Genomic DNA, 26912 nt, shown 5'->3' on the forward strand with positions numbered 1-26912 from the left:
GTGAAAAAGTCTGAGAGTTTGGGGTAACATGGTAAAAGAATTTCGTGTGTAGTCCCGGACAGAGAAGAGACCGCTCCTGTGCAGAGACACCATTGAGTTCCTGATGACAGGTCAAGTGGTGGACTTCAGAGACTGAAGGCACGTGCAGCTGCGTACCCCAGTTAACTGCTGAACCCACCATGGTGTACAGTGGTTGCTGAAAAAGCAATGAGCACTTCACAGCACCTGCCCCTCAGGCTGACAGATTTCGGCTGCCTGAACAGTCACTGGAGGTAAGTGTGTGTGTGAATGAAAGTAGGGTGCTTGTAGGAGACATTGTAAGTATAGCCATAAGTGCAAATGCAGGATAGAATTAGAGATTTGTGCTTTTTGCGTTACTGAGGTAGTACTTTTCTTATTGTCAACCAAGAAACAAAGGGAAGCACACAAAAGAGTGTACCAAGGTGGTTGTATTGGGTGCACCCTAGTAAAGCTGCACAAAGACTAGTTTCTGCCAGTGCAGCCAGGCATCTAAGGAGACATCAGGTATCAGGTAGTCTTTTATTACACCAGATATTTATACAGAGATATACAGAGGTGCCTTTCTGTCAGAATGGCAGCCGTATTTGCCATCAGTTGCCACTATCGGCAGCAAGATCACTTTCTGCCAAACTGAGGCAATGGCGGTGGCACTTTGATGTCTTGACCTTTTTCCAGTTTCTTCTCACAGTCAACTAGATAATTGACCCCATCAATGACAATCTGGACTAGCTCCACCTACAACAAGAAGAAGAAAATAGTAGTAATAGAAGCTTTAGCTAGTGCTGTTAATTGAGGAGGGGACAATCAGCTCGTACTGCAATGATAGCAGGTAAAGCTTTAAGTAAGGAGGATCATGGCAGAGATCACACACCCTGTGGCACAGGGTGCGTGGATCGTGCTGGTCCGGTGGAAACTCATAGTAATTCCCTTCTCCTTTTTGCTGTGAGTTTGGACTGCCAGCAACAGAAATTTTCAAATAGGTCCCTAAAGTTACTTCCACCAAATTCTGCTCCTACTCATATTCCTATAGGAGCAAAGCAAACAAACAAAAGTCCTTATAGGAAACGTTTAGGCATGAGTTGGGAGACCTATTTCAAATGTGATGACTGTGAGGGTGCAGGATCCTCCCCAGATGTTTGCTGGGAAGTAATGCCTGGCACAGCCAGGGGTGCCTGTCCATTGTGTTCCCCACACTTGATGTGTGAGGATGAAGAAACCAAAACAGCAGTGCTGTGAGTGCTTAGCATTACCAGGCAGTTCTCACTGAAGCAGAAAATGCCCTTGCTCTGTCTTCCCAGCTCCCAAGCCCTCACTGCTCCTGTGCTTTCAGAAGCATTCACGTGAGCACGGAGTCAGACGGAAACTAACTGGGATGGTGGTGCAAGGAGAGGAAGACAGAGGCTCGTTGCCCTGATTCACCCCAGCCCTGAACGCTGCTGGAGGCACAGCTCAGGAGTCCTTCACGTGGCTGGGACCGGGAGGATAGCAGGGCTACCTGTTCGGCCACAGCCATTGAGACTGCCTGAGAAAGCTCGTCAAACCAGCCTTTCACTTCTTCACAGGCACGGCTCGGGACTGTATGTTCCCCTGCAGATGACCACGAACGCTGCTGCAGTGATTCATCAGCTGTGGGCAAAGATGTCCTACTCATTCTGCCAGGTGTGCTGGCTTTGCTGAGGTGGTTTTGCCAAGCCCAGGGCCCACATCTCTGAAGCAGGGGCACTCATCCTAAAATCATGCTGGCTCTACATCATCCATCACTCCTTTGTTTTCAGCTCTTGATTTACACTGGCAGTGGTGGGATTAGCTCCAGGCCCAGAGCGGCACCAAAACTTGCAATTCTATATGGCAGGGGGTAGCAGTGTCTTTGTAAGATTTTTCAGAATTGCTGAAGAATACAAGGTACCTGGTCCCCAGCAGACTTTCTCCACTGACAGTGACTTGTGAGGGCCACAGGCCCTGTGGTACTATTAGCCAGCAAGCTATAGCTCTGATTTTTCTTAATCTTCATGAAATGGTTCATTAGCAACCTTTAATGACTGGCTTGTTAAAACCAAATGTGAAGACTAAATCCCGTTGTCTCTATATTGTGACAGTTGCTGATTTTCAAGGGATTTGTTTTTACTATAAAGCATTTTAGTGGCTTAGCAATTTATTTTATTGTCTTTTACAGACCAGCTGTGTTGGGAAATCAGAGGTCTGAATTTGCAGCCTCCAGGAGAAAAGGAATTTCATATTAAGTTTGCATTGACCAGTAACTGAAACAAAGTAAAAATACAAACAATTTTGTCTTGCACCTTTGGGAACGTAATTCAGTTCTGCAAACACATTTACCACATAATGGAATTTACTTTATTATGTACTGAAAAAAAAAAGTCTTATAATAAAACATTTCTATCCCCTTGAGTTTGTCTTGTTTTACTTAGATTTCAAAATCTTCAAGGTAGGGATTCTATCTTATCTATTGGCTTAATCCTTTGAATCCTTGCTGTATGAGGCATCACTGACTACAGTGGAAGTCTTCATATAAGCAAAAATTTGTAGGCTTAGGCCATCTGTCAGTAGAACTCATTAATTAATCATGCCGTGTAATCCTTTTCTATTATTACTGTTATTTTAGAACCACACATGATGATATTTCTAGTATTAATAAAAGTCTTTGTCACATACTGGTTTTGCAAATAATACAGCTTAATAATTTTTCAGTCTTATTTTTTTTGGTCTAGATCCAAAGGAACATAGCTGCCTACATCAAACTCCAAAATTTAAAATTTCCAAACCCCTGTCTGGATGTGCCTTGGCTGTGAAGACATTCAGGGGCATATCTCAATGAGAAAGCACAGAAGACCTAACTTGGCTCTGTCCCAGTGGCAGAAAACCTGAGGTGAGCAAGGAATGGAAGCCAGCTGGCTGGCTGGGGACCAGTTTGAATCTAGTTGTAACCCATGTGCATTATCGCAGGGTTATATTCGTGTTGCAGAGACCTACCAAGAATCAGGCTGAACTCAGGTGCTAGGCTGCAACACCAGGACCAAACCACATCTGTATCTAAGCTGCCAAAGCCTCTCAAGTGCTGTGCTCTTCTGGCTAAACACACCTTGACGGCATGCTTTTCTTTGCAATCAAGTTTTAACTTGCAGCAAAGCCCCCTAGGTAATTGAAATTTTGCTGCTGAGCAAGCAGGCAGCCCTTCAAATCCTGACATATACAAGGAGGTTGGCATCGGAGCCCAAGTCATGTATTGCATTGCTAGTGGAGAAGAAGGGTCCTCAGGAGACATCAGTCCCACCAGGGCCTGCCCTGTTGACCATAGCTGAGAGGTTGCAGCACACACCTGGGGGTGAAGGACATACTTGACAGAAGGTTTGAACCTCTGCTTCCTATCTCCTAGCAGAGTGCTCAAGTCACTGGACTTACAGGGTCTTGCATGGTAAATTTTTGTCTCGGTTGTGCTTGACCTGGCCAGGGGTGAACACAGCCCTGGTCTCAGTGGGGAAAGGGAAGCTGTAGCAGTGGCACATGACTTACAGCCCAGGACCTGGAGTAAGGGTTTGGCTCAGGCAGAGCTAGTGGGAGGAGGCTGCAAGTCTTTGACATGGCTGTTTCTCCCCCAGCCTCCAGTAGATCTGCTCTTGGGAGCTGTTCTGCTTTATAAAATACTTAAATATGAAACTGGAAGGAGGCCTGGGACCCAAGTCTCTCAGGAGATCAGCAGCACCACCAGGCTGTAGGGTCATTTCCACTCGCTGGCACAAAAAGTACTCATTCAAACTGAAATAGCTTCAAAACAGATGTCTGAGGTGAGCCTGTCTCATCGTAGCCTACAGCCAAATGGGGAGGGCTCAGAGCTCACAATTAAATCTTTACCCTGATTTAAACCTAGCTCTCCTGCGTCCTCTCCTCAGTGCCACACAGGACACATGAAGATAGCACCAACTCCTCCTCAATTATTCTGGAGTGAAAGGACTGGCCTTGTCCTGCTGTCTAACTGTGGAGAAAGCGCATGACTGAATGCTAAAAGGAGCACAACACCTTAAACCAGTCTTGCTTTCAGTGCCTGATTACCTGAGTGGATTAGGACTCGATCCCTGCTTCTTTCCCCAACATTTTGCAGCACTACAGGAGCTACTGCCCCGTGTGTAGGAGCTAGCTCAGTGCCCACTGTACAGCTTGCAAACATGTCTCATGTCCAGCACTGTAGAGACCGCCGGACACCGATCTCATAGCTGGGTGCTCCAGCAGGTCTAAGAGTTTGTTCTGTGATGCTGAGAAACATCATCCTGGGGGTTGTCTGTTAACAAAGCCAAACCTTTCCAGCACCTGTGTGCTCTCAGCGGAGATACTTAGCACATGGTGCAAGCAAGTCACATTTGTGCAACTTGCTCAGGGTCTTTCTATTCATTGCCATAACAGGAATATTTGTCAAGCACTTCATGCACATTAATAATTTTTCTTTGAGTAAGCGTTTCCATTGGACCAGATTCATCGGGAGTAAAAACCACCAGGGCTCCACTGAGGTCAGCGTACTGAACCCAACCAGAGGGAAACTGACTCATATCAGTACAGATCTGAGCTAAAAAGCAAGGGAAAAAAAAAAAAAAAGAACAGGTTACCTCTGAGCGACCCATGCGGTCCAGGTTGGAGATATCATACACATCTGCTACAGCTGCTGTGTCCACTCCACCAGTGCCACGCTTTTGCAGACGCAGGTTCTCCAGGATTTTTGGAAACCTGGGATCCTATCAGAAGAAACAGGTTTGAGCTTTTTACCCTGCATATTGTGCTGAATTATTGCAATGCTATTATCCGTGACTTAATAGCATTTCCAGAAAGACAGGCAGAGGTGGATAGTTTTCTCAGTCCTTGGATTACAGCCTGTCTTCTCAGCTGTCTACTGATTAGATTAATTTCCATAACAAATACAATAATTTGCAGAATAAAAGTGTGCTCCATTAGTCGTACATTATCCCTGGGACCTTGTTACACATCATGTTAACGTGCAGTCACTGTAAGCTGTCATTTTTCATTTGTTCCTTTATAAATCAGAAGAGCTGACTTGTGTCACTGGCCTTTTTACATAACTTATGTACCTTGCTAAGCTTGGGCAGCTTAACATGGACTCCGGCACGTAAACCAGTTCCCAAGTTGGAAGGACAGGTCAGAACATATCCGAGACGCTCATTCCACATGAACTCCCAGCCCCGTTCTTTAATTAATCTTTCCACCTATGATGGAAAAAAAAAAAAAAAAAAAAAGAAAGCAAAAGGAAAAGAGCAGCATACAAATGTCTTATTTTAAGATGTCTGCTTATAGCTGAGATTCTCTTAACCATGTATCCGTGTTGATGATGAAATTCACTAACACCAGTGGAGTTGCATAAATTTACGCCCAAGTACAGCGTGGTTTGGATCTGATGCAAATGTTCACGGTCATCAGGTACCAAGATCCCCTGTGCATATTACAAGGATTTCTTCATCATTTTCTCGTGACCACTAGCTTGCAGACTGTCACTTTATCACAGAGCTCCCTGTCATGGTGGTTTGGTATAACATTAGGCCATGAAAGCCATATCTTCACATAAGAATTATGGCTTTTGCCATGCATTTCTAGCCTTTGTATTTTTGCAGCCAGATTGCAACAGAAAAGCCCAAAGGACTCAAACGCTACGAAGCAAACAAAAGGAGCTGAAGCTGAGTGTTGTGTAATTTTCAAGGTGATGCCATGACTCTCGGAGGAGGACACTTGACTTCAAAATAACTAGTATTAACACTCACATTTCCATTATAAGGAGACAACATAGCTTGTATGTAATGCTTTTCATTAGTAGATCTCTGACCAGATAATAAAGGAGAGTGAAACAATTATCCGCAGAAAAATCACAAGGGTCTCTTGACCTTCGAATAGGCTGGTGTTCTGTTCACTCATCTACATTTCCTGGACTTACTTCTGCGATCCAAATACAATTTCAGTTCAGTTCTCTTCTCCTTCAGAGGAGAATCAGATACATAAACCAGCTCATGCTCACAAGATCTCTGCAAATATAGGTGGATATTTCCATTCTACAGAAGGATACAGAATAGAGGACTCTCCTAACATCATTCCTATATTGTGTGAGGACACCAGAATTGATGGTGGGAAACTAGACCTGATTTCCTGCCTCAGACACCTGCTCTGCTTGCAGTTCCAAAGCTGTCTGAGTATTTCCCATGGCCACGTCCGTAGGCCCACCTCTGTTGAACATGAGCTAAGCGCAATAGCAGAGGCAAAGCTGGGAACAGCATCCGCAAGCCGTGTCACCTGGGCCACCACCCTGTACACTGGTCAGTCTCAAGGGTATACCTTGGAAACCTAAAAAGGTCCCCATTAACCACCCCAATGCCAAAGAAGCATCCATTAGGTGCTTTTGTTTCTGTGTGTTCCCAAACACACTACGTACTCAAACTTCCCTATGGATGCTCTGAACTTACCTTCCCCTGCTTCTCAGAGACCACTTCCACAATCGGAGGTTGTAGTTCCCTGCTGCCCTACTTGGCCTTGCTCTTTTTTGGCTGGGGGCTGTGAAGTGATATGGAAGGGGTGCACAGCTGTATTAGCTCTACAGTTGCTGGGGGAGTTCTGAGACAGGGGTGTCTCCAGAAAGTCAGAGAAGCTGTTTTGCCAAGGTGAGAGGAATGAAACACACCACCCAAGGCTGGCCCAATGTGCATTTCCATACCCAGGAAGAAAAGCAGTGTGATGGAGACAGATGTTTCTCCACAATTCAGATGAAGTAAGCATGCCAAGGACCCGAATGAGGAGAAATACTTGTTTTATGCAGCCTGAATATTCTTACAGTCTTGAAGACAATTTCAAGCCCATTTCAACCTTCCATAGCTTAACCTCTAGGCTTTCCAGTACTATGGCAATCCATCCAGGAATGACGTGGACAAGAGTAGTGGAGAACAGTGTTTGGCTACGTCACCTGTTCCACTGCACCTTGTTATATTGCCTGTGGGATGCAGTAAAGTCTTCTTTCTCTGTTAAAGCAACTTTTTCTGTGCCAGAGCAGTACGCAGGGCTGCACTGGGCCCAGAGCCAACTTGAGCCATACCTGGATGTTTTGTCTAGACAAAACTGTTTTAACGCACACGCCATCTCATGAAGGCTTTTTCCTTTCTGAATAGCTAGACCAGAATAAAATCGTGGAGCCCTATCTATCAGTTCTTAGTATTTTAATTACAAACCCCCATATCTCCCCAAAAGTGGCAGTGAGCCAAAGCGTCCTAAGCCCTGAGTCCCGTGCATAACTTCAGCAGCATCCGCTCCGCTCCCGGCATCAGGGATGAGAACGAGGAGGCTGGGCCAAATAAATTCTTCATTCAAGCAAATCAAGCAATCCAAATAAAGTGCTTGATTATGAATTCCCACAGCCTGCAGGCACGAAATGGCAAAAACCCATTATTTCTTTAGCCAGCCTATGCTTAAGATTTTAATGGAAAAGCTACAAAGATGTTTTATTTATTTTTCCCTACAACTCAGCTAGCAACTTGCCCGTGTTTCCTTCTTTAACTGCATTAGTGTGGGTTGCTATGTGGACTGGTGTTACTTCATTGTGTTGCTCCCGGAGATGTCAGTTCAGTATGAACCACAGTGAGCAGTGCTGACAACAGACCAGCAATAAACAAACGGGAATAATAAACTCATTGACATACTACCTCTTTTAAACCACGGCAAAACCTTTCAAACACCCGTTTCATGTTGCCACCCTTCTCCATGGAGATCACCCTAGTGTGGTCCTCTTCATTAATCCAGATGAGAAATGTCTTGTCATGGTTATGCCTGGTTAAGAAGGGAAAAACAGAGTATCTTTAAGAAGACAGACCCTGAAAAATAATTCTCAGTATCGTTAGTTTTATCACAGTCTTTCAGGGCTGTGGAGAGGTTAAGCACGGCATAGTAACATCGTTCTGCAGAGTTAAGGATTTGAGCTGCTTTCACAGTTGGATCCCTCATGCCAATGGCGTTACGCAGGTTTCTCGGGCACAGCGAGAAGAGCAGTTTTTCTGATCACATCATGCTGCCACGGTACTGAGCAAGAAAAATGTGTTGTTCTCTAGCATGAGTGCAGCTGGGAGGTGCAGCAAAGGGAGAAGCCAAGCTCTGCATCCTGTGTCAGCAGGGACGGGTTTTATAGTTCTTAGAAAACCGTGCAGCTAAGTAAAAACCCTAACATTTACATGCTGCTGGGGGCCAAGCAATATGTCTTTACTTAATTGCATTCTCCCCTAAATCAAGTCCCCAGTGTCCTCTGTATCACTTGGTAGTACTGGATTGCCACATCAGCCAAGTTACGTGTCCAAGGAGAGCAGCTGCACTTTGCCTCCGGACAGCGCATTAGTGATGCTGGCTTGTCAGTCAAGATAAAAATGCCTGAAGATACCCACTCTTGCTTCAAACAGATCAGTTGTGGCTAGGTTTATGAAGTGCTGGGTCAAACCTGAGGTCACTCTTTCTGGCTTTTTCTCCACTTTCTCTGGCTTTTACTACAGCCTTTCTACAGCATGTAGCAGGTGTTTTATGGGATCAGACCCATTCGTACAAACAGTGGAATATTACCAGATTTGAAACACATGAAATTTGAAATTTCAAGTTCACAAAGAGCCTGACTTTCTGCTGGTCTTTTACTGCACCTCCTTTTTTTTTTTTTTTTTTTTTTTTTTTGCACATGGAGATTGCCAATGCAACACTAAGCAGGTGTAAACATCCTGTGCCCTGACATTATGGTCACCCGAGGTCTGGTTACTTCGTCTTCAGTCATGCACAAATGTTCAGGGGTAGGGTTCCAAATAGTCTGAGGTTGGTCTGACTCAGCTCCCCCTTTAATTAACTAAGTCTCCCCGTTACTTTAAGGAATCGAGAGGGAAGCCGTGCTGAGTGCATTTAAGCTGTGCCATTGCCACCAGTGAGTCGGTTATAAGCAAAATAATTTCCAGAACATGTACTCTTTTTGACAACAATTTCTTGCAAAAGAAAGGCAGGTTTTCCAAATGTGGCTTACTGAAATACTTTCCAATCATACTAATTTTTTTCCAGTCTGTCTGATTTTTCACATGTAAAACAAGCCAAAACCTAGGTCTGTTTTATTCAGGAGATCCCTGGATAGTAATTATATTATTGGTACTTCTCCTGTTTGTTTGTAGAAGCAATGAATGGGATGCCTCAGCTTTATCCTTTTCCTCTTCCTCAGATTTAGATGGGGTCCGGGGAACTAATCTGAAGCTTGTTGAAATAAAAAAAATCCTCACAGCTTTCCATCAGGTCATCAGGTTTCACGGGTGATCAAGTTTCACAGTGCCTGCTCCCTGACAGAAATCAGACTTAGCTCATCGCAGTAATACCGGCTGTGCTTCTGAACAGGACCCAGTATTGTCAGACACTCGTTGGACAACAGTTGAGGGTTTTTTCCACATAAAGTCCCATCCTCTCTGAAAGTCCTGAACCAGCCTAGAGCAAGGAGGTAGGCTAGGTGATTCCTTAGAATCCTTTTTAGCCTAATTTTTCAGAATTAAAGCATCTGGTGATAGAATTATACCAGGATGGATGCAGATGCTATGCACTGCACAGCTGCCCCCATCCTCTGCTAGCAGGTGTGTGCACTGATCGTGGAGCTATTATCCCTTTCTCTCCACAGAAAATATTGTATTTGGGCACAAAATATGTCAAGTGTGCTGTGAAAGTAGAAACAGACCTAGAACAAATTAGGAAATTCAAATTCTGTATCTGCTTTTTGTCCAGTTAATTTGGAAAGAAAGGGTTACTTTCAGCTGTGGGAATTAAAATAACTCTCTGTGTCTTGACAGTGAGGAGGGTGACAGGACTTTGCAATGTGGTGTCCTGCAGCTGTACGGCCAGTGGTTTCTAGCTGACAGCATGGCTACAATCTGGTGTTAGAGCTGCTCTTCTAACCTCAGCTCTGCTGTCTGCATGGTGACTCACGGGCTCTTTCCCAAATCGAATTTTTATCTAGAAATAGAAAAAAATTGAGATAAAAACACAAGGAAGGATGCCACATGCCTATGCTGCTGTGTTGTGTGGATGATATTAGTGATGGCCTCTTGAATATAAAGGTTTTACCTATTCTGTTGTTCATTACTGGATTTTTGGGGGGTTATTTTTTTAAATTAAGCAAGAAAACATTTTCTTTAAAAGCAAACTGAACATGCTGTGAGTATGGGGACAGAGTGGCTGCAAGGTTAGGACAAGCAAGGAGATTTGTAACACAACCTTTAAAACATGACACAAGCTTCTGCCCATCACACAACATACCAGATTCCTCTGGCATCTGGCCAGTCACGTGCCATCCCAGCACACGTTAGCAAAGGGGACACTGGTTTATCAAAGAGAAAATGATCCTGGACACCAAAATGGGGCCAGAGGGAGAGAGAAAGAGAGAGAGAAAACAAAACAAAACTCAAGTTTGTTCAAGGAAGCAGTATAACTCTGTCTAATACATTTTATGTGAAGGCAATCAATGCTCAAGTAGATCACATAGTACAGCTTGTGAATCTGGTTCCTTCTTCTGAAAACTAAAAGCACTTTACCCAGGTGATTTTCTTGAATCTTTCAGATTCTCACTAACATTGGTATTATGACCATGCTATGCCAAATGCATTTTTCAAATGTAGGAAGGAATGGGAGGTGGGGACCTAATACCACATACACACACCAAAGGGTACTCTGGAGGGACCTGACTGCTAGCACCAGTGATGTTTTCTGCATACGGACATATTTCAGGGTAGGAGAAGGCAACGAGTTCTTAAAGACTGGGGAGGGGGGGGGGGGGGGGAGCTAGTTCTGAAAAGATATTTCTCCAGCGCAGAGGTTTAGCAAGTTATTCTGAGCATGAAGTCAAGGTAGGAATTAAATCAGTGCTAAGCTTGACCTTTTGGTACTTGCTGTACCACCAACTTGTCACATTCCAGATCATTTAGATTTTTTTTTAACTCAGCTGTTATTTTCCTAAAGCAAATGAGTATTTGATTTTCATGTGTGTGCTGAAAAACTATTAGTTCTTAATTCCTCAAACACTGTCATATCAAATGTTGTGTGGGGGTTGGGGGAGGTGGATTGGTAGTTGCTTTTTTTAAAAAAAAAAAGTCTAGGGATTAATTAAGAATAGTGAGGCAAGCTATCCAGATTAAATATGACATGGTAGACAAGTTGATATGCTTTACTTCTTTTTGCCCTTAGTGGAGAATTTCAGGTTTTCATCTTTGAATACCCTGTAATGGACATGATGCAGCCAGAACCCCAACCATGCAGAAGGGAAAGGTATAAAGTTCTCTTTGCTCATCACAGTGACACAACATTTCCTTCCTCAGCTTGCTCCACTCAACACTTTTGCTTGAAAGAAAATTTCCCCTTTTTGCAAGAAAACAGCTGAGCACTATTAGTTTTCTTTACGTCCATATGGCCCAAATCTGCGAAGTACCAAATGCTTTCTGTGCTGAATGCCATTCAGCCAGCACTGATTTGATCTTACCGAGATCAAATGGTGCTTATTAAAGGCTGGCAGAAAGCCTGACACCTTAGATGTTCAAGGTCCTAAAGTACTGGAGAAGATAAGCAATGGTATGAGTTAAAGATGGAATTTGAGGTTACAACATTCAATGCCTTGATTTCTATAAATCTGCATTACCATAAAAACAAGGTAAGATGCTGAATCAGCGAAGCCTATTACACTTCCCAAAGGATGTAGCCTTAAACCGTGAAGGAATTATGTTCTCCACACTCCTGTTACGGCCTCTGCTTTCTGAGGAGCTCTCTACTGCTGAAAACGGCGTTGAAATAAAACCTACAATAGGTCATCAACATCTTTTCAACAAACAAATTACCAAGGACATTCAATTTAAAAAGTTACTGACCTTACATAAATTCTTAACTCCTGGTTAATCCAGTTTGTGACACCTAGTTCCAGGGTTATAAATAGTTATGTTACTTCATCAGCTCCCTTTTGGTTGATGTTATGGATTAATGTGCCATGAATATAGCTAACAGGGTACAGCCATTCCTTTGGATATTTAAAATGCACATTCAAGGTTTGTTTGACATGTCACATGCTGTGACAAAATCCATGATGAAAATCCTTGTGTTTCCATCTGTGTGACAATGAAAACTCTTGTTATGGGCCTGATCCTTCAAGTCCCTAAACACAGTTACAGGACTGGGAAAAGGTCACCTGGGTGCAGTTGGCTACATTTTGGGGAAATCAGAATTAGCGTAGTTTTGACATAAAGAAACTACAGCCAAACCCCCCACCCCGACGGTCTAGAATACAGGTAATATGTGATGCTTATCTCAATGTAATATTTTTAGTTAGAACAGTTGTTAAGATAGAATATACCAATTTTTTCTCAAGGAAATGACCAAGAAAAGGTCCTGAACTTACTTCATTATTTGTCCAAAGAGGTGGCAGCAGCCATGTATATTTGATTTGACACAGATCTTGCTGTCTGGAATATAACTCCATGTTTCAGACCTGCACAGTTATGTACTTAGCCAAAATGTAAACCCTGGATGGTTTGCCATTGCATTAAAAATATTGACAGCCCATTAACTACTGGGTTAGTGCTGTGATTATCCTCCTCAGCTACACAGGAAAGCAGGTACCCCAAAGAAAGACGAAGATTAAGATAAATGAGCAAATGCAGGTGCCGCCAGCACTGGAGGTATACTTACATCAATAAGCTGCTGCTGCTCCCTCTCGGTCATACTGGTCAAGCTGTAGTACTTTCCAGAGAGGTCTCCTTTCAGCCCAGAGAGCGCGGTGACCACAACGTTCTCCACCTCTCTCCGCTCTGCCCTGCTGCAGGCAGGAGGAAGGCTGAGGCCCCGGATGCTGCGCCCCGTCCGCACCCGTGATGAGAGGACGTAGCGCTCATCAAATTGACCATGGGTGATCTGAAGGAAGAAGTGGTTTATTGGTTCACACACATCCCCCCATCTCGTAGTCCACCATTAAAAAAAAAAAACCCAAATCCCATTGTACAAAAAGAGGGGCATCTTTCTGCCCGGGCATGACGACCTCTCCATGAGATCACAAATACTCAAGATACCAGGAGCCCCTCAGAGTTTCAGACACCAGGGGTTTTTTTTAGGAACGACGTGTTTCTTTGAGTGAATGGATGTGGCAGAGTAACCAGCTCGTCCTTCATGGTCCCAAAATATGAAGGAATCTGCGTGGCTTTTGGAAACGTGGGTATGGGCAGAGGCAGGGGACCAGCTAAGGAAGATTCTTTGAAAGAGAAAGCCCAAAAGGATGCTAAACCACAGTGTATTCGAACTATGAAGGAAATATTAAGCAGCAGGTAAGGTTTGTTCACGTGTGTGGGGGTGTATTGGAGTCAACTCCTGCTTTCATTCCAACCCTTAGACACATGGTTATCTGTAAGCTCACGAACAGACCCACAGTGCCAAGTGAGACTGTGGCCCAAATGTTTAGTACAGTTGGGACTGACCGCCCTGCTAGGAACAAAGCAGGGATACAGCTGTCTTGCTGATAGGACCATGAGTGGCATCCCACCTTCCTTAACCCCAAAATTAGTGTCTTTGGAGTTGGACCAGCAGAAAGAAAAGTACTATTGCATGCAATATCATCCTAGTAAGAAGCAGCCTTAAGCCTTTATTGTCTCATTATTTTATTTTGACCCTACCTTGGATGCATCCAGGTCTGTGTGATGCTTCATTGTCCGTGGATCATAGCCATTATGTCTCGCTTTAATGACAGGGTCAAAAATGTCAGCAAACACCTATAGAGTCAAGAGAATCTAGAAAGAGTCTGCAGCGTCAGAGAAACATGCTTCAATGCACCAGCTTCAGCCACAGGAGAACTGCCCTGGCACAGGCTCCTGGCTGACAGATGTAAAGGGGGCTTTGCAAATGCAGACAGGGGTAAATACGAAAGGAGGGGGTGCTTTTGACCTAGGCAATGCTCTGTAGTGGTTGCTTGTCTTCACAACAGAAAGAAGGTGCAATTGCCGCTTACTTCAGTTATGAGCTTACTCCAGTTACCACAGACGCGTACTGGACGTGTTGGCAACCAGATTAGGTTTCAGGATGTATTACCAACCAGAACACACATTCTGAGTCCCCCAGCAGCTTGTGTCTTGGTTTTAGGTCATGCAGGGATACCCTACATCTTCACTGCCACAGGATACTAGTCCTGGTTAGAGCCGCTTGGCTCTGGTGTGTCAACACCGATCACAACCACAGCCTCATGCAGATGAGGAGCAGTGGCGGTGGCACATCTAAATCAGTAAACCGAACCACAGAAGTTGATAGTCCAGAATGCCAGATGTCCCAACTCCATCCTCAGCAGCCCAGTGTTTGGGATACTCTTAGGAGACTGTATAATAACAGGTACCATTGTAGGTAGACTGAAGGAAGCAGACCACAGAGATCAATAAAAATAAGGATTTTCTTCTCTTTTCCTCTTCTTATTCCAGAGTTAAATAAACCTGTCCACCCTAATGCTGTCTGTCTTCTGTTTTCGTCATGATCCAAAAGCTGTGGCTTAATAATGTCTGGCACTTCCCAGAAGACATTTTTCTCTCACTTCTGCCTCTGCTGTTCCACGATGTAATTTCCACATTACCTTTATTTTGTGTGTCTCAGGGTTGCATAGGTTTGCCATAAACTAAGTTTAGTCTTAGGAAGGAGGGCAGCTGCTGGAGGCAGGTAGCAGCTGTTCCCAAGCAGGTACATTTAATTAACTTCAATTGCAGCAGAGAGGGCGCGTGTAGTAAGGCCTCACGTTCATGCACTTCCTAATGTGGAGGAGCAGGGAAAAACACTGTCTTTATGGACATGGCCCGTCCTTAGTGTACTCTCTGAGATACAGTTTATCTTAGGAGCACATACCCTACTGGGAATCTGTCTTCATCTAGCGAGCTCTTGTGAGCGATACCGTGAAAACGGAACCAAATATGACAGGACTGTGGAAGCGTCTTACCTCATAGGATTCTTCATCACCTGCGACCATGCCCACAGTTTTAATGAAAGGGTGGCCAGGATTGTCAACCCCGGTTTGGATGCACTGATCCAGAGTGTAGCCGTTGGGAGTCATCTTGTCCCGTAGACGAGAATAAATGGCTGGTGTAAGGCACTCAGCCATGCAGTTGTTATGTTTGCGGAGATCAGGATAGTCTGCGCTGAAGAGAAGAAGAACCCCAAGCAATTAATGTGGCACCTCTGAAGAGTAATCCTTGCTAGTTTATGAAGCTATTAAAGAGATCATGAGAAACAGAGTACACAGCGTGGTCTAAAAGTATAATTTGTTCTTGGTTTATAAGTTGCATTGAATTTTGGGAAGGGACGAGGATTCAGGTCACTGAAGGTACCCCACGTTGCACACCGGTGGACCACCACACCGGCAGGCAGTTGCAGCTTTCTGCTACTCAGGGCTATCAGGAAAATGAATCCTAATGAGCTCTGAAAGTATACTAAGCCCCATTAAATCCCTGCTGAGACACTCAGAAATAAAAAGTGCTCTAATGTTTTTTTGTTCAAGTAGGAAGGGAATTAAGTTTAGCTGAAGAAGTTCTCTGTAATTCAGGGCCCGGGTGCCCTCACAGCTTTGTGGACCATCAGTGGGACTGTCTGATCTATGTCAGCTGGGAAGCTCATTCTTCTATAATACCTGGGTTTGCTTTAATGGTATCATTATTTACAGAAAGCTGGATGTTGTACTAAGCCAGGGAAAATAAAGATGTAACCCTTAACAAGGCTTTTTTGCAACTGAGTAAGACCACATCTACCTTGTACTGGTAATGATTTGCCTTATGCACAACTCTATTATTTCTGTAAAAAATATATTTTAACTAGGATAGTGTTCACTACTACAAAAAAAAAAAAAATTAAAAAAAAAATCTGTCAGAGCCTGATCCATATTGTTTTTCACAAGTATGGCCAGCAAAGTCAACCTACAGAGAAGAAGGTCTGTAATTAGTTTCTAATCATCAGCCAGCCAGCCAGTTTGTAACAGAATTAGGAATTATTTCAAAGTACAGCAGTTATATGGGAGATTTCTTTGCTACTTGCATAATGAAAATTTTTTCACATTTCCTGATGGTAGAGTCTCTACAAGCCAGTCCAATAGGTTGAGCTGCAAAGTGCTTAGTAGCTGATGAGATAAAATAAGGACTAATAGAATGCTCTGCCTAAAATTTGAAACATTACTTAGGCTTGTCATTATTCGGCAATAGGGTTTTTTTGAGCGTTGGTACTACCGCACATCCCTGCTTTCTGGTCTTGAAGGCCATTGCTGGTGCTACCTAACACTGGAGTTATTAATAAAGGGTGCTGTTTTTCAGGTCACACAGCCCATGGACAGACACACAGATGGCGTGTCCACATGAGGACTCTGCAGTTTTGGGGATCTTCTTCCTCCGAAGAGCTGGACGTTGCTGGTAGCCCAGCTAAGCGGGCGCTGTGCTCAGCTGACTGCCTGATCCACGTCCTCACCTTGGAGGGAAGAGTTTCCGTTTTTCCTGAACAGCAGCCTTCACATTTTGCTGGTTGAGGAGGTACCCGGTGGTTAGCACCCCGGTGCCTGCGGCCGCAAAGAGTACAGTGGTTGCACGGCCAGCCAGGAGACGGCAGAAAGTGCTAGCCATTCCTCTCGGAGGATACGGTGTCTGGAAGAGAAGACAGCCCAACGTCAACCCGTAAGTCCTCATGCAGTGCAAATGACAAGTAAACCCTCACTTTAAATGGTAGCCCTGTAAGAGAAGAAATGTATTTTTATTATTGATTTGCATTTGCGTAGTGTGTTCGGAAAAACGGTTAGTAATTACATGTATTATTTCCATACATGTATTTTTTTCTGTTTAATTCTACTGGGATTATGTCTGGAGTACAGGGGACCTCTAGTCTAGCGGAGAAAATGGCACGTTCTGTGAAAGTCTGAAGAAGACAGTGCACACTTTTCTGCCAAGAATCAGAATTTGACTGGTAGTGCCGGTGACTGTGAGTACCTCAGGAAGACATAACTCCTATTTAAATAAAGGACACAAATTACAATTTCTATCGTTGACAGAAGCTTGTTCTTAAAACTGGACTCTTGTAAATCTTCTTTGGGAGGTGGGCACGGAAGATTTACAAGAAAACATGGCCTTTCCCCCAGGATATACTGCTTCAATTGTTTTTTCAAAGTTTAAAAAATGTAATTGTTTATGTAATCTCTTCACCATTCTTTCGGAGGTTACACTAAACCCCTCAAAGCATTTGGTTTTCTTTTCAGTGAACAAAGTGTTCTAAAATCCAATAATTTTCATGTAGATCTGGGTTAGTTAGCCCCAAACCTTGTACTTCTTTGCCTTTTCCCCTCCTGTCTAAAGACACATGCAATATTGCATCTATATATTCTCACTTCATGAAAAGATCTTCTCATCTGCTTGCATGGTTTTCTGTTGAAAAGCAGTATCTTCTTTGTACTTTAGTCACATGTGTGATATGAGAAACTGTCATGGTTTAACCCAGTAGGTAGCTGACCACCACACATCTGCTTGTTCAGTCCCCTCACTCAGGGGGATGGGGGAGAGAATTGGAAGAAAAAAGTAAAATTTGTAGGTTGAGATAGGACACAAAAGGAAGGGGAAATAATAATAATGGCAAAAGAATTAGAATATACGAAACAAGTGATGCACAATGAAATTGCTCACCACCTGCTGACTGATACCCAGCCAGTTCCCGAGCAGTGGCCCCCAGCCAGCTGTCCCTTAGTTCATATACTGGGCATGACATCACATGGTACGGAATACCCCTTTGGTCATTTTGGGTCAGTTCCTGGCTGTGTCCCCCCCCAACTCCTTGTGCCCCTCCAGCCTTCTTGCTGCTGGTGCAGTGTGAGAAGCTGAAAAGTCTTTGACTTGGAGTGAGCACTGCTCAGCAACAACTAAAACATCAGTGTATTAGCAACATTATTCTCATCCTAAATCTGAAACACAGCACTCTACCAGCTACTAGGAAGAAAATTAACTCCATCCCAGCCAAAACCAGGACAGAAACACAAAACTGTTTTTCAAGTTTGAGTAATTTGTTTCATCTCATGTATCTTATCAAAACAATTTTATACCTGAATTTTGTTATTCTGTCTCCTCCGTGCCTTTCAAATGCAATATACATTTATCTAACTTTCCTTCCAGAGAGAGGTACTGACTGACTGACAGAAATTTCAGTATTTTTTCACTGAAAGAATTTCTGTAAAACAGAAATGGGGAGAGACCACACAGGGAGGGCTTTTTTTTTTTTTTTTTTTTTAACCCATTAAGAATACATTGTGATTTCCTCAGCTATTCCGAGTCGTCAGGAATTAGTTGCACAGCACTAGAGTATAATGAAATACGTGCTGACACCAGGCTGGGACAGGAGGCAGATCATCGACTGTAGCCTTATCTTATCTCTGGGATTGGCTCCCCTCCATCTATGAATTCATTTAGGTGAGAGGTGCAGGACAGGCTGTCACGACTGCAACAGGATTCCTGCCTCCCAAAATGCAGTAGGAGAATGTTTGACTGTAAATCAGAATCAAATATGAGGTTTGTGATGGAGGTCTTTGTGTTGCTTTCTTTTCTGTGCATTTAGCAGATGGTTCTTATGCCTTTTCACAGAATAGCATCCCCATCCTACACTCTGGAAATATTTGCTTATGACTAATCTGCACAGAACTATTATTGTTATACCTAAGTGTCTGAGGAACAATACATGTATTGTCACAGCAGCTATATGTATTTATAGTTCTGTTTCACAGATGCCATCTTTATTGCAAGGAATTGGCTGGCAGTCAAAATCCTGTCCTGAAAACTAGAAGCCTTATCAAAATCCCGTTGCAGACGATGACATTATGACTTCAGCGACCCCAGGCACTTATCAGCATCTCCACCAGCCTGGATTCTTTGTGAACTTCTAAATCCTGTGTCATTTTAAGGGACAAATCTGGTCGATACCTCTGATTAAATTAGAGGAATCATGTGCAGCATGTATTTAGAAAGAAGCATGAGGCACAACAGTATAATTATGCTTCAGCAATAACGAGAGCAGTGCACCTATTGACTGCAGCGTGTACCACAGCCTAACAGGTAAAGCTAACAGCCTCAGACAGGTCATTACATTTAGTCATGTCCCATATCTGCTGGCAAGGCTGCACTGTGGTGTTTGCAGTTGTCACATAACCTCCATTCCTTGTACTAGTGCAAGTGACGAGAAAGTCCCATCCTTCGCAACAGCAGCTATCGATTGAGTGGCTGCATATTTTTTTCACCTTCAAGCCTTTTCTAATGATCAAGGATGCACAACGGATAGAAGCAATGTCCCAGCCAGAAAGATACTCTCTGGATCAGCACGATGTTGTGGTCTGGGACTGGAAGGTAAGCACAGCGTGCTCTTCGCTAGGCATTTGACATTAATTTGCTCTGGAGGAGCTGAGAAGTACATGGGAGCTCTGTGAGGTTGAAGGATGACAGAAGCTGGTCTCTGATTTCTTTCAGAGACAAACCATGCTCGCTGAAGCTGTTAAAAGCTAAAGGTTGTTTAGCTGCTGATTCAGTGCTTCTTGCATCCTTTGCTTTGCCCTTGCAACAGCTATTGGATAAGAGAGTGCCCGATGCTGAGAGCAGCTGAGCAGAGACAACCTTCTGCAGAACGTGGTGTGCAAACGATACCCTGGGTGGCTGCAGGTAGTTTGACATCCTTGACTACACTGTGTGCCTGAGGCATAGGGTTGTATCAGAAATCAAAGGCAGTGAATAGAAAGAGGAGTAAACTACCTGGAGAAAGAAATGGATGAGCCCTGGGGGAAACGCACCAATTTGAAAAGGCAAAGAGACTTCCTCGGTAACTCAAACGGTGAACAAGGCTTTGTGCGACGGCTGATCTGGGAAATACAGGGGCGTTGTTCCACTGAATCAGTATGAGTGACTCCTCCTCACTCTTATTTATGCCCGTCTTTGGATGTGCAAAGCCAAGCTTTAATCCCTAAAGCAGACCCTCTCTCCCAGCATGGACAGTTTCATTGTCCCCTCCTCCCTTGTTCAGGCAGTGTCAGCAGTTTTCTCACCATTTCAAGGTGTGATACATTAAACAGGTCTGTACCTTTGGGACAGCATGACTGACTTTTGGACACCTGATCAAAGGCAGATTTTATGCTCATAAAATTGTTTTCCTTTTGGAGTTTTAATAAAGTCCCATAACGCAAGTATTTTTCCTGTTGGCAATGTTATCTTCTTCCATTGTGGCTGCATGCCTTGTCCCCCAGGACACTCTTGCATTGTTGGATCATAGAAAAGGTTTCCCTTACCCTGAGGCAGGCTCTACTTTACCTGATTCTGTAACAGCTCTCAAACCCCTCCAACACTGGTGATGCCACAGCCTGTGCAGGTTAACTACCTAAACAAAAAAAAAACACCAAAAAAAAAACCCCACCAAAAAATCAGATTAAGGCAGACTTTGTTTTCTTTTTTTAAAAACTAATGTTTAACAACACATCTCTTCTTACAATTGAAGCCCAGCACTCCTCATTCTAAGATTTTCTTCACCAAACTTTGCAGTTCTGTGAGCAGAAGTTCAGTTTCTGTCTTTACCGGTAAGTGCCTCAGCTTTTTAAAGCCAGTCACTCCTGCAGAAAAGGTGACTTTGCTGGGAAGGTGACCTGACAAGCATCAATCATAGCATCATGCGGCTGCTGCCTGCAGGAACCGGGAGACGACAGCTGGCCTGATCTTCTGCTCCTTAGGCAGGACCTTCTGACTGCGGCGTGGCATTGCCATCGCAGGGACCGTCATTTGTGACTGTCAAATGCAAAGGGTCTAGGGGAACATGAAAGTTAGAATTTCTTATGAGAAGAAAAACATCATCTGGACTGCTGTGGAAAGGGGACTGTAATTTTTTTGTCAAAATGGTGTAACTCCTAACCTAATAAACACCTCTTGCCACAAGGGTGGGCTATAGTTCTGAATATAAATGCATATAATACTGCAGCACAAACTGAAACCATGTTATGCCTTGCACAGGTAGTCCACTTACAATCAAAACAGCACACAGACTTGCACAAAAACCTGATGTACAAGTTCAGCAAACAAAATTTTTACATAATGAGGGTGCATAATGAAAAAGGCACTTTTTTCTGACAGGGAACAAGACTGGTTTTTTTATTTTTCTTTCCTCCCTCCCTCCCCCCACCCCCCAAAATAGCATGATTTCTGAGTAATGCAATGCTTCAAAACAAACATCTCAGAAAGATCCATTTTAAGAATCTGAACAGAATAGTTTCAACCTAAACAAAAATTCTCATCAAAGCTATTTGTCAAATCTGACCTCAGATCATTAGCAGATTCAGCTGGGTTTTTCCCCACAGAAAATGTCAACCTGCCCTAGCAATAAGTTTGCACCATTACCACCTCTGTGGATTCAGAGAAACATAATTATTACAGCCAAAGGTGTCATTAAAGGTGTAAGGTTCTTCTAAGAACACTTTACCAGAAATACCATGCTGTGATTGAGGTTTCACTGCGGACTATCATTAGGCCTCCACTGTAAGGATTTCACTTTCATCAGGGAAATTTAACCACTGCACAGGCTAAAAAATGAAAGTGTGCATTTTTCTTTTGTAGGTGTTCTAAAGGTCTTCCCTTGTGCTCATGATGATAGAAAATCCATTTTCTTGTAGATGCCTATAGTGCTACCATAGCGCAGCTGGGAAGAGGAAAGATTAATTTCTCAAGATCAGAAGAACTTTAGTGATTACCAGTTTTAACCTTTGAAAAGGAATCGGGCACTTGTCTGTGCTGATAGGGTGTGCTGGAAGGAAAACACCTGCATTAGGAAAGCATCCATCTTCCATTTAAAACTATCTAGAGAGAGAATGGTCTGGATGAAGATAAAGGAGTTCCAAGGGTTAATCAACCTGAGTTAGAAAATTAAATAAATCTCTTATCTTATTTTTGGCCTGCATTTGTTTATCTTCAGTTTGAATCACTGGCCTTTGTTATTAGTTCTGTTGTAGAAATTTCTACTCATTGTTTGTTCCACACGTAGCGACTTAAAGACTAGCACTTTTTAAGTCTCCCCATCAGTTTTTTATCATATTTTTGAATTTGTTAATCACTCCTTAGCTCTTCCCTGAACTCTTTCCATTTTGTTTCATCCCCAACAACCTCCTCATACCGGAATGGTCCTGTCAGTCCAGTAATGATTGCACCAGGTCTCCAAATGGAAGCAGCAGAGCTTCTCTGTGTTGACTAAACGGCTTTTGCTTATGGAAATCATATTAGCCCCTTGGGACCGCAGCAGTTCGCCAGGAGTGCACGCCATGGTCACCGCCTGCCAAGTGCTGGCCCCTTTTGGGACTCGCACGATTCCCTGAACCATGAGTAAGGCATCGTGATGGCTGCAGTCCTCAGCGTGGCCTGGGGAGCTTCCTGACCAGAGCAGTCGGGGAACTATTTCTGCTATGGACATAGATACACTTCCAAGTAAGATTATGTGATGGGGTTGTCTGCAATAGCAGGAACCTGGTTACCTTCAGTCTCTATCAGTTCCATCAATTTTTTTACTATTATTATCACTTTCCCTTTAAACTGGAATGCTTCCTAATAAGCAGAGAAGTTTTCTCGTCTGTTGTGGGATTCTGAATGTACTGACAAAATATTCTTAAACGGTTCCCAATTATCATGTATGGTTTTCTAATTAAAAATTGTTTCTCTGCTAAAAGTTTTATAACTGCACCAACCTTGCAGGAGCTTCAAGTTTTTTCAATGCACCACAAGCTACATGTGCATGTGGACTTTATTTTGGTAACACGTAGAACAGAATTAGCTGCATCTATACCTGCACTGATTTTTAGTTCTGTGAACATCTCTTCTTCAGTTGTCCAAATGAGGTCTAATTTCTATGGTATTGGACAAAACACTCTTTTTGAGGTATAAAGCTTAGTAATTTTACTTTATAGATTTTGACGAGGTTCTTAGGATTCATGGCATGACACCTCAACCATGTGTCACTCAGATAATACTCTGATGGTAAAAAGACTGTCTTTCCAAAATGTAACGGATAGGCACATTAAGACACAGCTCCTTCCTCACTAATTTGATGATGTAGGGATTTCAGCCCATTGTGTACAAAATATTCAGAGTTGTGTTCTAAACTGAACTATTCAGTGTAAGGCTTTGACAAAGCTGGAGCACCGTATATATTCTGTATGCAGAGCAGCAGAAGCTGCCACTTCAGGAGACAGCAGTCCAAAGTGAATTAATGAGAACTAGTATTTTGCAGTGGGGAGGTATACACTGGAGTGCTAGCTCGAGTCCACAGGTTAGGACAGCACTGACCTTGTTGCAGGCTGATGGAAAGAAGAGCAGGCAGGAAATACCAGGGAGATACCCTGAGCTTCTCAAATCCCTTAGCAGCTGGCAGAAATGCAAAAAATGGGCCTCATGAGCAGTGCGGTGCCAGCCTGTGCTGTAACTGCGAGGGTGCACCTGCTTCTGCTGCACGTGGCAGCACTTGGGTTTGGCTCACCAGCTCGCTGATGTAAGTGTCCAGGTTGCTGGCTCTCATGCAATGGTCCTATTCAAGTCACTTATCTCCTGCTTTTCCTTGCCACATTCAGGGCTGATACGCTCTACTGTCACCCAGCTCTTACAACACATCTGTCTTCTCCCTTTCCTTTGCAGATAGCACGGTCGTCAGCAGTGCCCACAACTGGACAACCTTTAACTGCTGGAGGTGGAGCGTAAGATATACATCTCAGATGGCATCCAGCATCAAGTGGATTTTCTATAGGTAAAGTGGCAGGGAAGGTGGGGGTTTTTTTCTTCTTAGTCAAGTGTGCTGCAAAACACTTTGATGGCTCCTGGTATTTGAATCTGACAGCTTTAACAAAATGCTTGGACATCTTGCCTTGCACATTTTCCCTTTATTATGTCATTCTGCTTATCCTTTGGATACTGGCTTTGCTTCATGATAACTAGTTAAGAAGTCTTTTGTACCCCTCCAGGATGCATGCCTTTGTCCCAAGGGCAGGGCACGGAGCACAGCTCAGGGGCTCTGAGAGTGGAATTTGTCACTGGCAACAAGTCCTTTAAAGTTTTATTTCCAAGGTCACTTGTGTTTGTGTTATTGCATGGAGAAAGTAAATCTACTGTTGTACAGGAGAGAAGAAACACAGAACAATTGGCTCAAAAACAGTTGCCGTGTATCTTCCATGCATCAGGAATAGTTTTGATTAATTCCTTTCAAGTCATCTTGTGGAGCAATGTCTGCAGTGGTTAATTGTAAGGGAAGTAAATGCAACACTGACTTAAAGTAACAGCCACTAAGCTCTACAGCATGTAGTGTTAAGTGTCTGCAAGAACAAGGTTTCTTCATAGAAGAGCAAAATCATTCCTTTTGACTCACCACATCGGCACCATAAAGGGTAAACAAATTCAGAGTCAAATTGGCATTGCCTTTTCCAAAGCAATATTCCCATACGCCATGATGACTTAAGGCCAGTGAATCAGCAAAACCTGTCTGAAAGGTCATGATTCTAGAGGTCATAGCCTTTACCTCTCTGGTATCCCCTAAGACACGCTCAGCTACCTGTAACCAGTCTTCAGGGCATTAATGGCCTGTCAGGAGTGTGTTTTGATTTTAAAACCATATTTTAATGTGTGTATCACCTAGCATGCACAGAAGGCGGAGAGAAAAGCAAGCAGCAAGATTTAGCAGAAGCGACTACTGCACATCTGGTGCTGGCTGAGAAACAGCCCAAAGGATTGCAAGTATCATTTAAGGTGGAAGGGCGGTTTGTAACCACAGTTTGAACCCCAGGATGAAAAAAATTGGAGAATGCTATTTCAGGACCTTAGACCAGTTTTCCCTCTTATTCATGATACACCTAGTTTAAAGTCTCTGTTAAAGGCGAAGGTGCTCTCCAGAAGAAACATGGCTTTTGTACAGCAGGTTCCTCACCAACACCAAAAAAAGTCATTTTAAATCAACCACTTAAGAAAACTCTGACAGAGCAAAACCCCTTGCTGCTCTGGCCAGAGGCTGCAGAGGATCTCCAGGACATTTGATTCACAGCTACCACCGTGCTCGCACTGCCTCAGCCGAGTCCCTTTGCACATGGATATCCTGTGATCTGCACGTAGGTGAAGCTGTTGCATCCCAGTCTGGGAACTTCAGAGGCAAACGAATCAACAGAAATGCACAAACCACCTCTTTATCCTTTAAGGAACTTGCAAACTGTACTCATAGTTTTAATATTTTAAAAATAATGCTTTTGCTATTACTTCTTTACTTTCTTGAACTTCTTTTAAAGAGGAAGTTGTCAGCTCTGTTTTTCTCTTAATGTATTTGAACAGAGGTACTGGTTATCCTATATTTCTGACTAGGCAGCACATGTGCTTTTTAGCCAAGGAGGGAAGGAAGGTACAAGGGTTACAATGACATTTCTAGAAATAGAACTAGATTAAATATTTGAACCATGTCATGGGTGGTATTAATTGCCACACCATGTGATCCTGAGTGACATTTTAGAGGAATGGCAGAGTCGTAGCTAAAGTTCACACAGGCTCATGATCACAGATCATGTATATGCATGGCTTAAACTGTTAATGCATTTAGCTAACAGTATCACTGCAGTGATGGAGGAAGAAGGAGGCTGGTCTTTTATATTTGAGAAGTAATTCCTTTGAGTCATCCTTAGCTTGATCTAAAGCCTACAGATGCCAGTGGAAAGTTTTCTCTGCCCATCTATGGAAGTTGCTGGCACCTTAGAAACATCTGCAATAAATGTCACAAGTGACTACATGCATGAGAGACCATTTTTAGATGCTCAGAAAACAGTTTACATTGCTATTGGTTTGGCGTATCACTCTACAGGTTCAGAGGATAAGATATAAATTAAACCGTTAAATCTCATAAAGCAATATTGGTGGGGTTTTTTCAGTTTCTCATAGCTCACCTTGAGCAAGATTCTAACCTTTTTGACTAGTCTGGGTTTAAGATAGTCTCTGGAGTGCAGAAACAATGCCAGTGCAGACACTGTTCTAACTATGCCTTAATCACAGCATGGAATATCTCTATGAAAAATCAACCAAATTTCAGTTTCTTTCTCCTTGTAATGCCAGAGGTCAGTGAATGGTTATAAAAATCTAATAATCTGGGGGAAAAAAAAATCCAAACTATGAATGTATGAGTAGATTTTAAAAAATAATCCAAACTATGAACCTATGTATAGATTCATATGAATAGAGAAGATGTGGAAAAGCCTATGACTCTTCATAGATCAGGCAACAACCCCATTAGTAACTACCCTTGGTAACAACATGATTTTTGATTCCTGGCAGCTGAAGGTCTGGCTGGTCAGACCTGACCTGGTGAGACTCAGAAGCCCAAATTCTCCTACCAAAGCCCAACCGAGGTGCAGGGAGTGCTTGCCCTTCTGAATCAATACAACAGTATTTTACAGTATAAAACCCTCAACTCCACACTGCGGGGACCTACAATCAAAATCACAGAAAACTTATTGAATTAGAGATGTTTCCTCTGAAGTTGTTACACATCTGCAAAGGGACTTGTTTTTCCCTTACTTAAGCTGTTACTTAAGGGTCAGCATTTGAAGCAGCTGCACAGTGGGCTGACACATTTTTTCCTGCACCAAGCACTTATGCGAATCAATAAATTATAACCAAATTACACCACATCCTGTGGTGCTTTGAATTCATTTTTAATAACCCTTGTATGTGAAATGCTACCATTTGAGGCTAGGAAAGCAATACAGGTAGTTAAACTGACCTTGAAGCTGAAGGTAGAGACGTCCTGCTGCCTGCAGAGAGCCCAGAGTGTAAAGGGAATAACAAGCTGGTGCGCTG

General features: G+C 43.3%; 1 protein-coding gene across 1 annotated transcript; it reads right to left on the minus strand.

Moving 5' to 3' along the window:
* Nucleotides 1–530: 530 nt before the first annotated feature.
* On the minus strand, nt 531–26912 carry CKMT2 (creatine kinase, mitochondrial 2). The gene is made up of 11 exons (XM_049796411.1): nt 26836–26912; nt 20376–20442; nt 16522–16694; nt 15011–15209; nt 13713–13808; nt 12739–12960; nt 10327–10412; nt 7716–7839; nt 5112–5246; nt 4635–4760; nt 531–756 (listed from the first exon to the last, which is right to left on the minus strand). The coding sequence occupies exons 3-11, from the start codon at nt 16671–16673 to the stop codon at nt 637–639; spliced, it is 1260 nt and encodes a 419-aa protein (XP_049652368.1). The 5' UTR covers nt 16674–16694; nt 20376–20442; nt 26836–26912; the 3' UTR covers nt 531–636.

This window comes from Accipiter gentilis, chromosome Z (assembly GCF_929443795.1).
Source record: "Accipiter gentilis chromosome Z, bAccGen1.1, whole genome shotgun sequence".
NCBI classification, from domain to species: domain Eukaryota; kingdom Metazoa; phylum Chordata; class Aves; order Accipitriformes; family Accipitridae; genus Astur; species Astur gentilis.

Excerpts from the sequence above, each read along its gene's own strand:
- CKMT2 (XM_049796411.1), bottom strand. The coding sequence starts at position 16,673 with ATGGCTAGCACTTTCTGCCGTCTCCTGGCTGGCCGTGCAACCACTGTA. Across the intron at positions 15,210-16,521 it reads CGGAAACTCTTCCCTCCAAG|CGCAGACTATCCTGATCTCC; the intron begins GTGAGGACGTGG and ends TCTTCTCTTCAG. Across the intron at positions 12,961-13,712 it reads CAGACCTGGATGCATCCAAG|ATCACCCATGGTCAATTTGA; the intron begins GTAGGGTCAAAA and ends TTCTTCCTTCAG.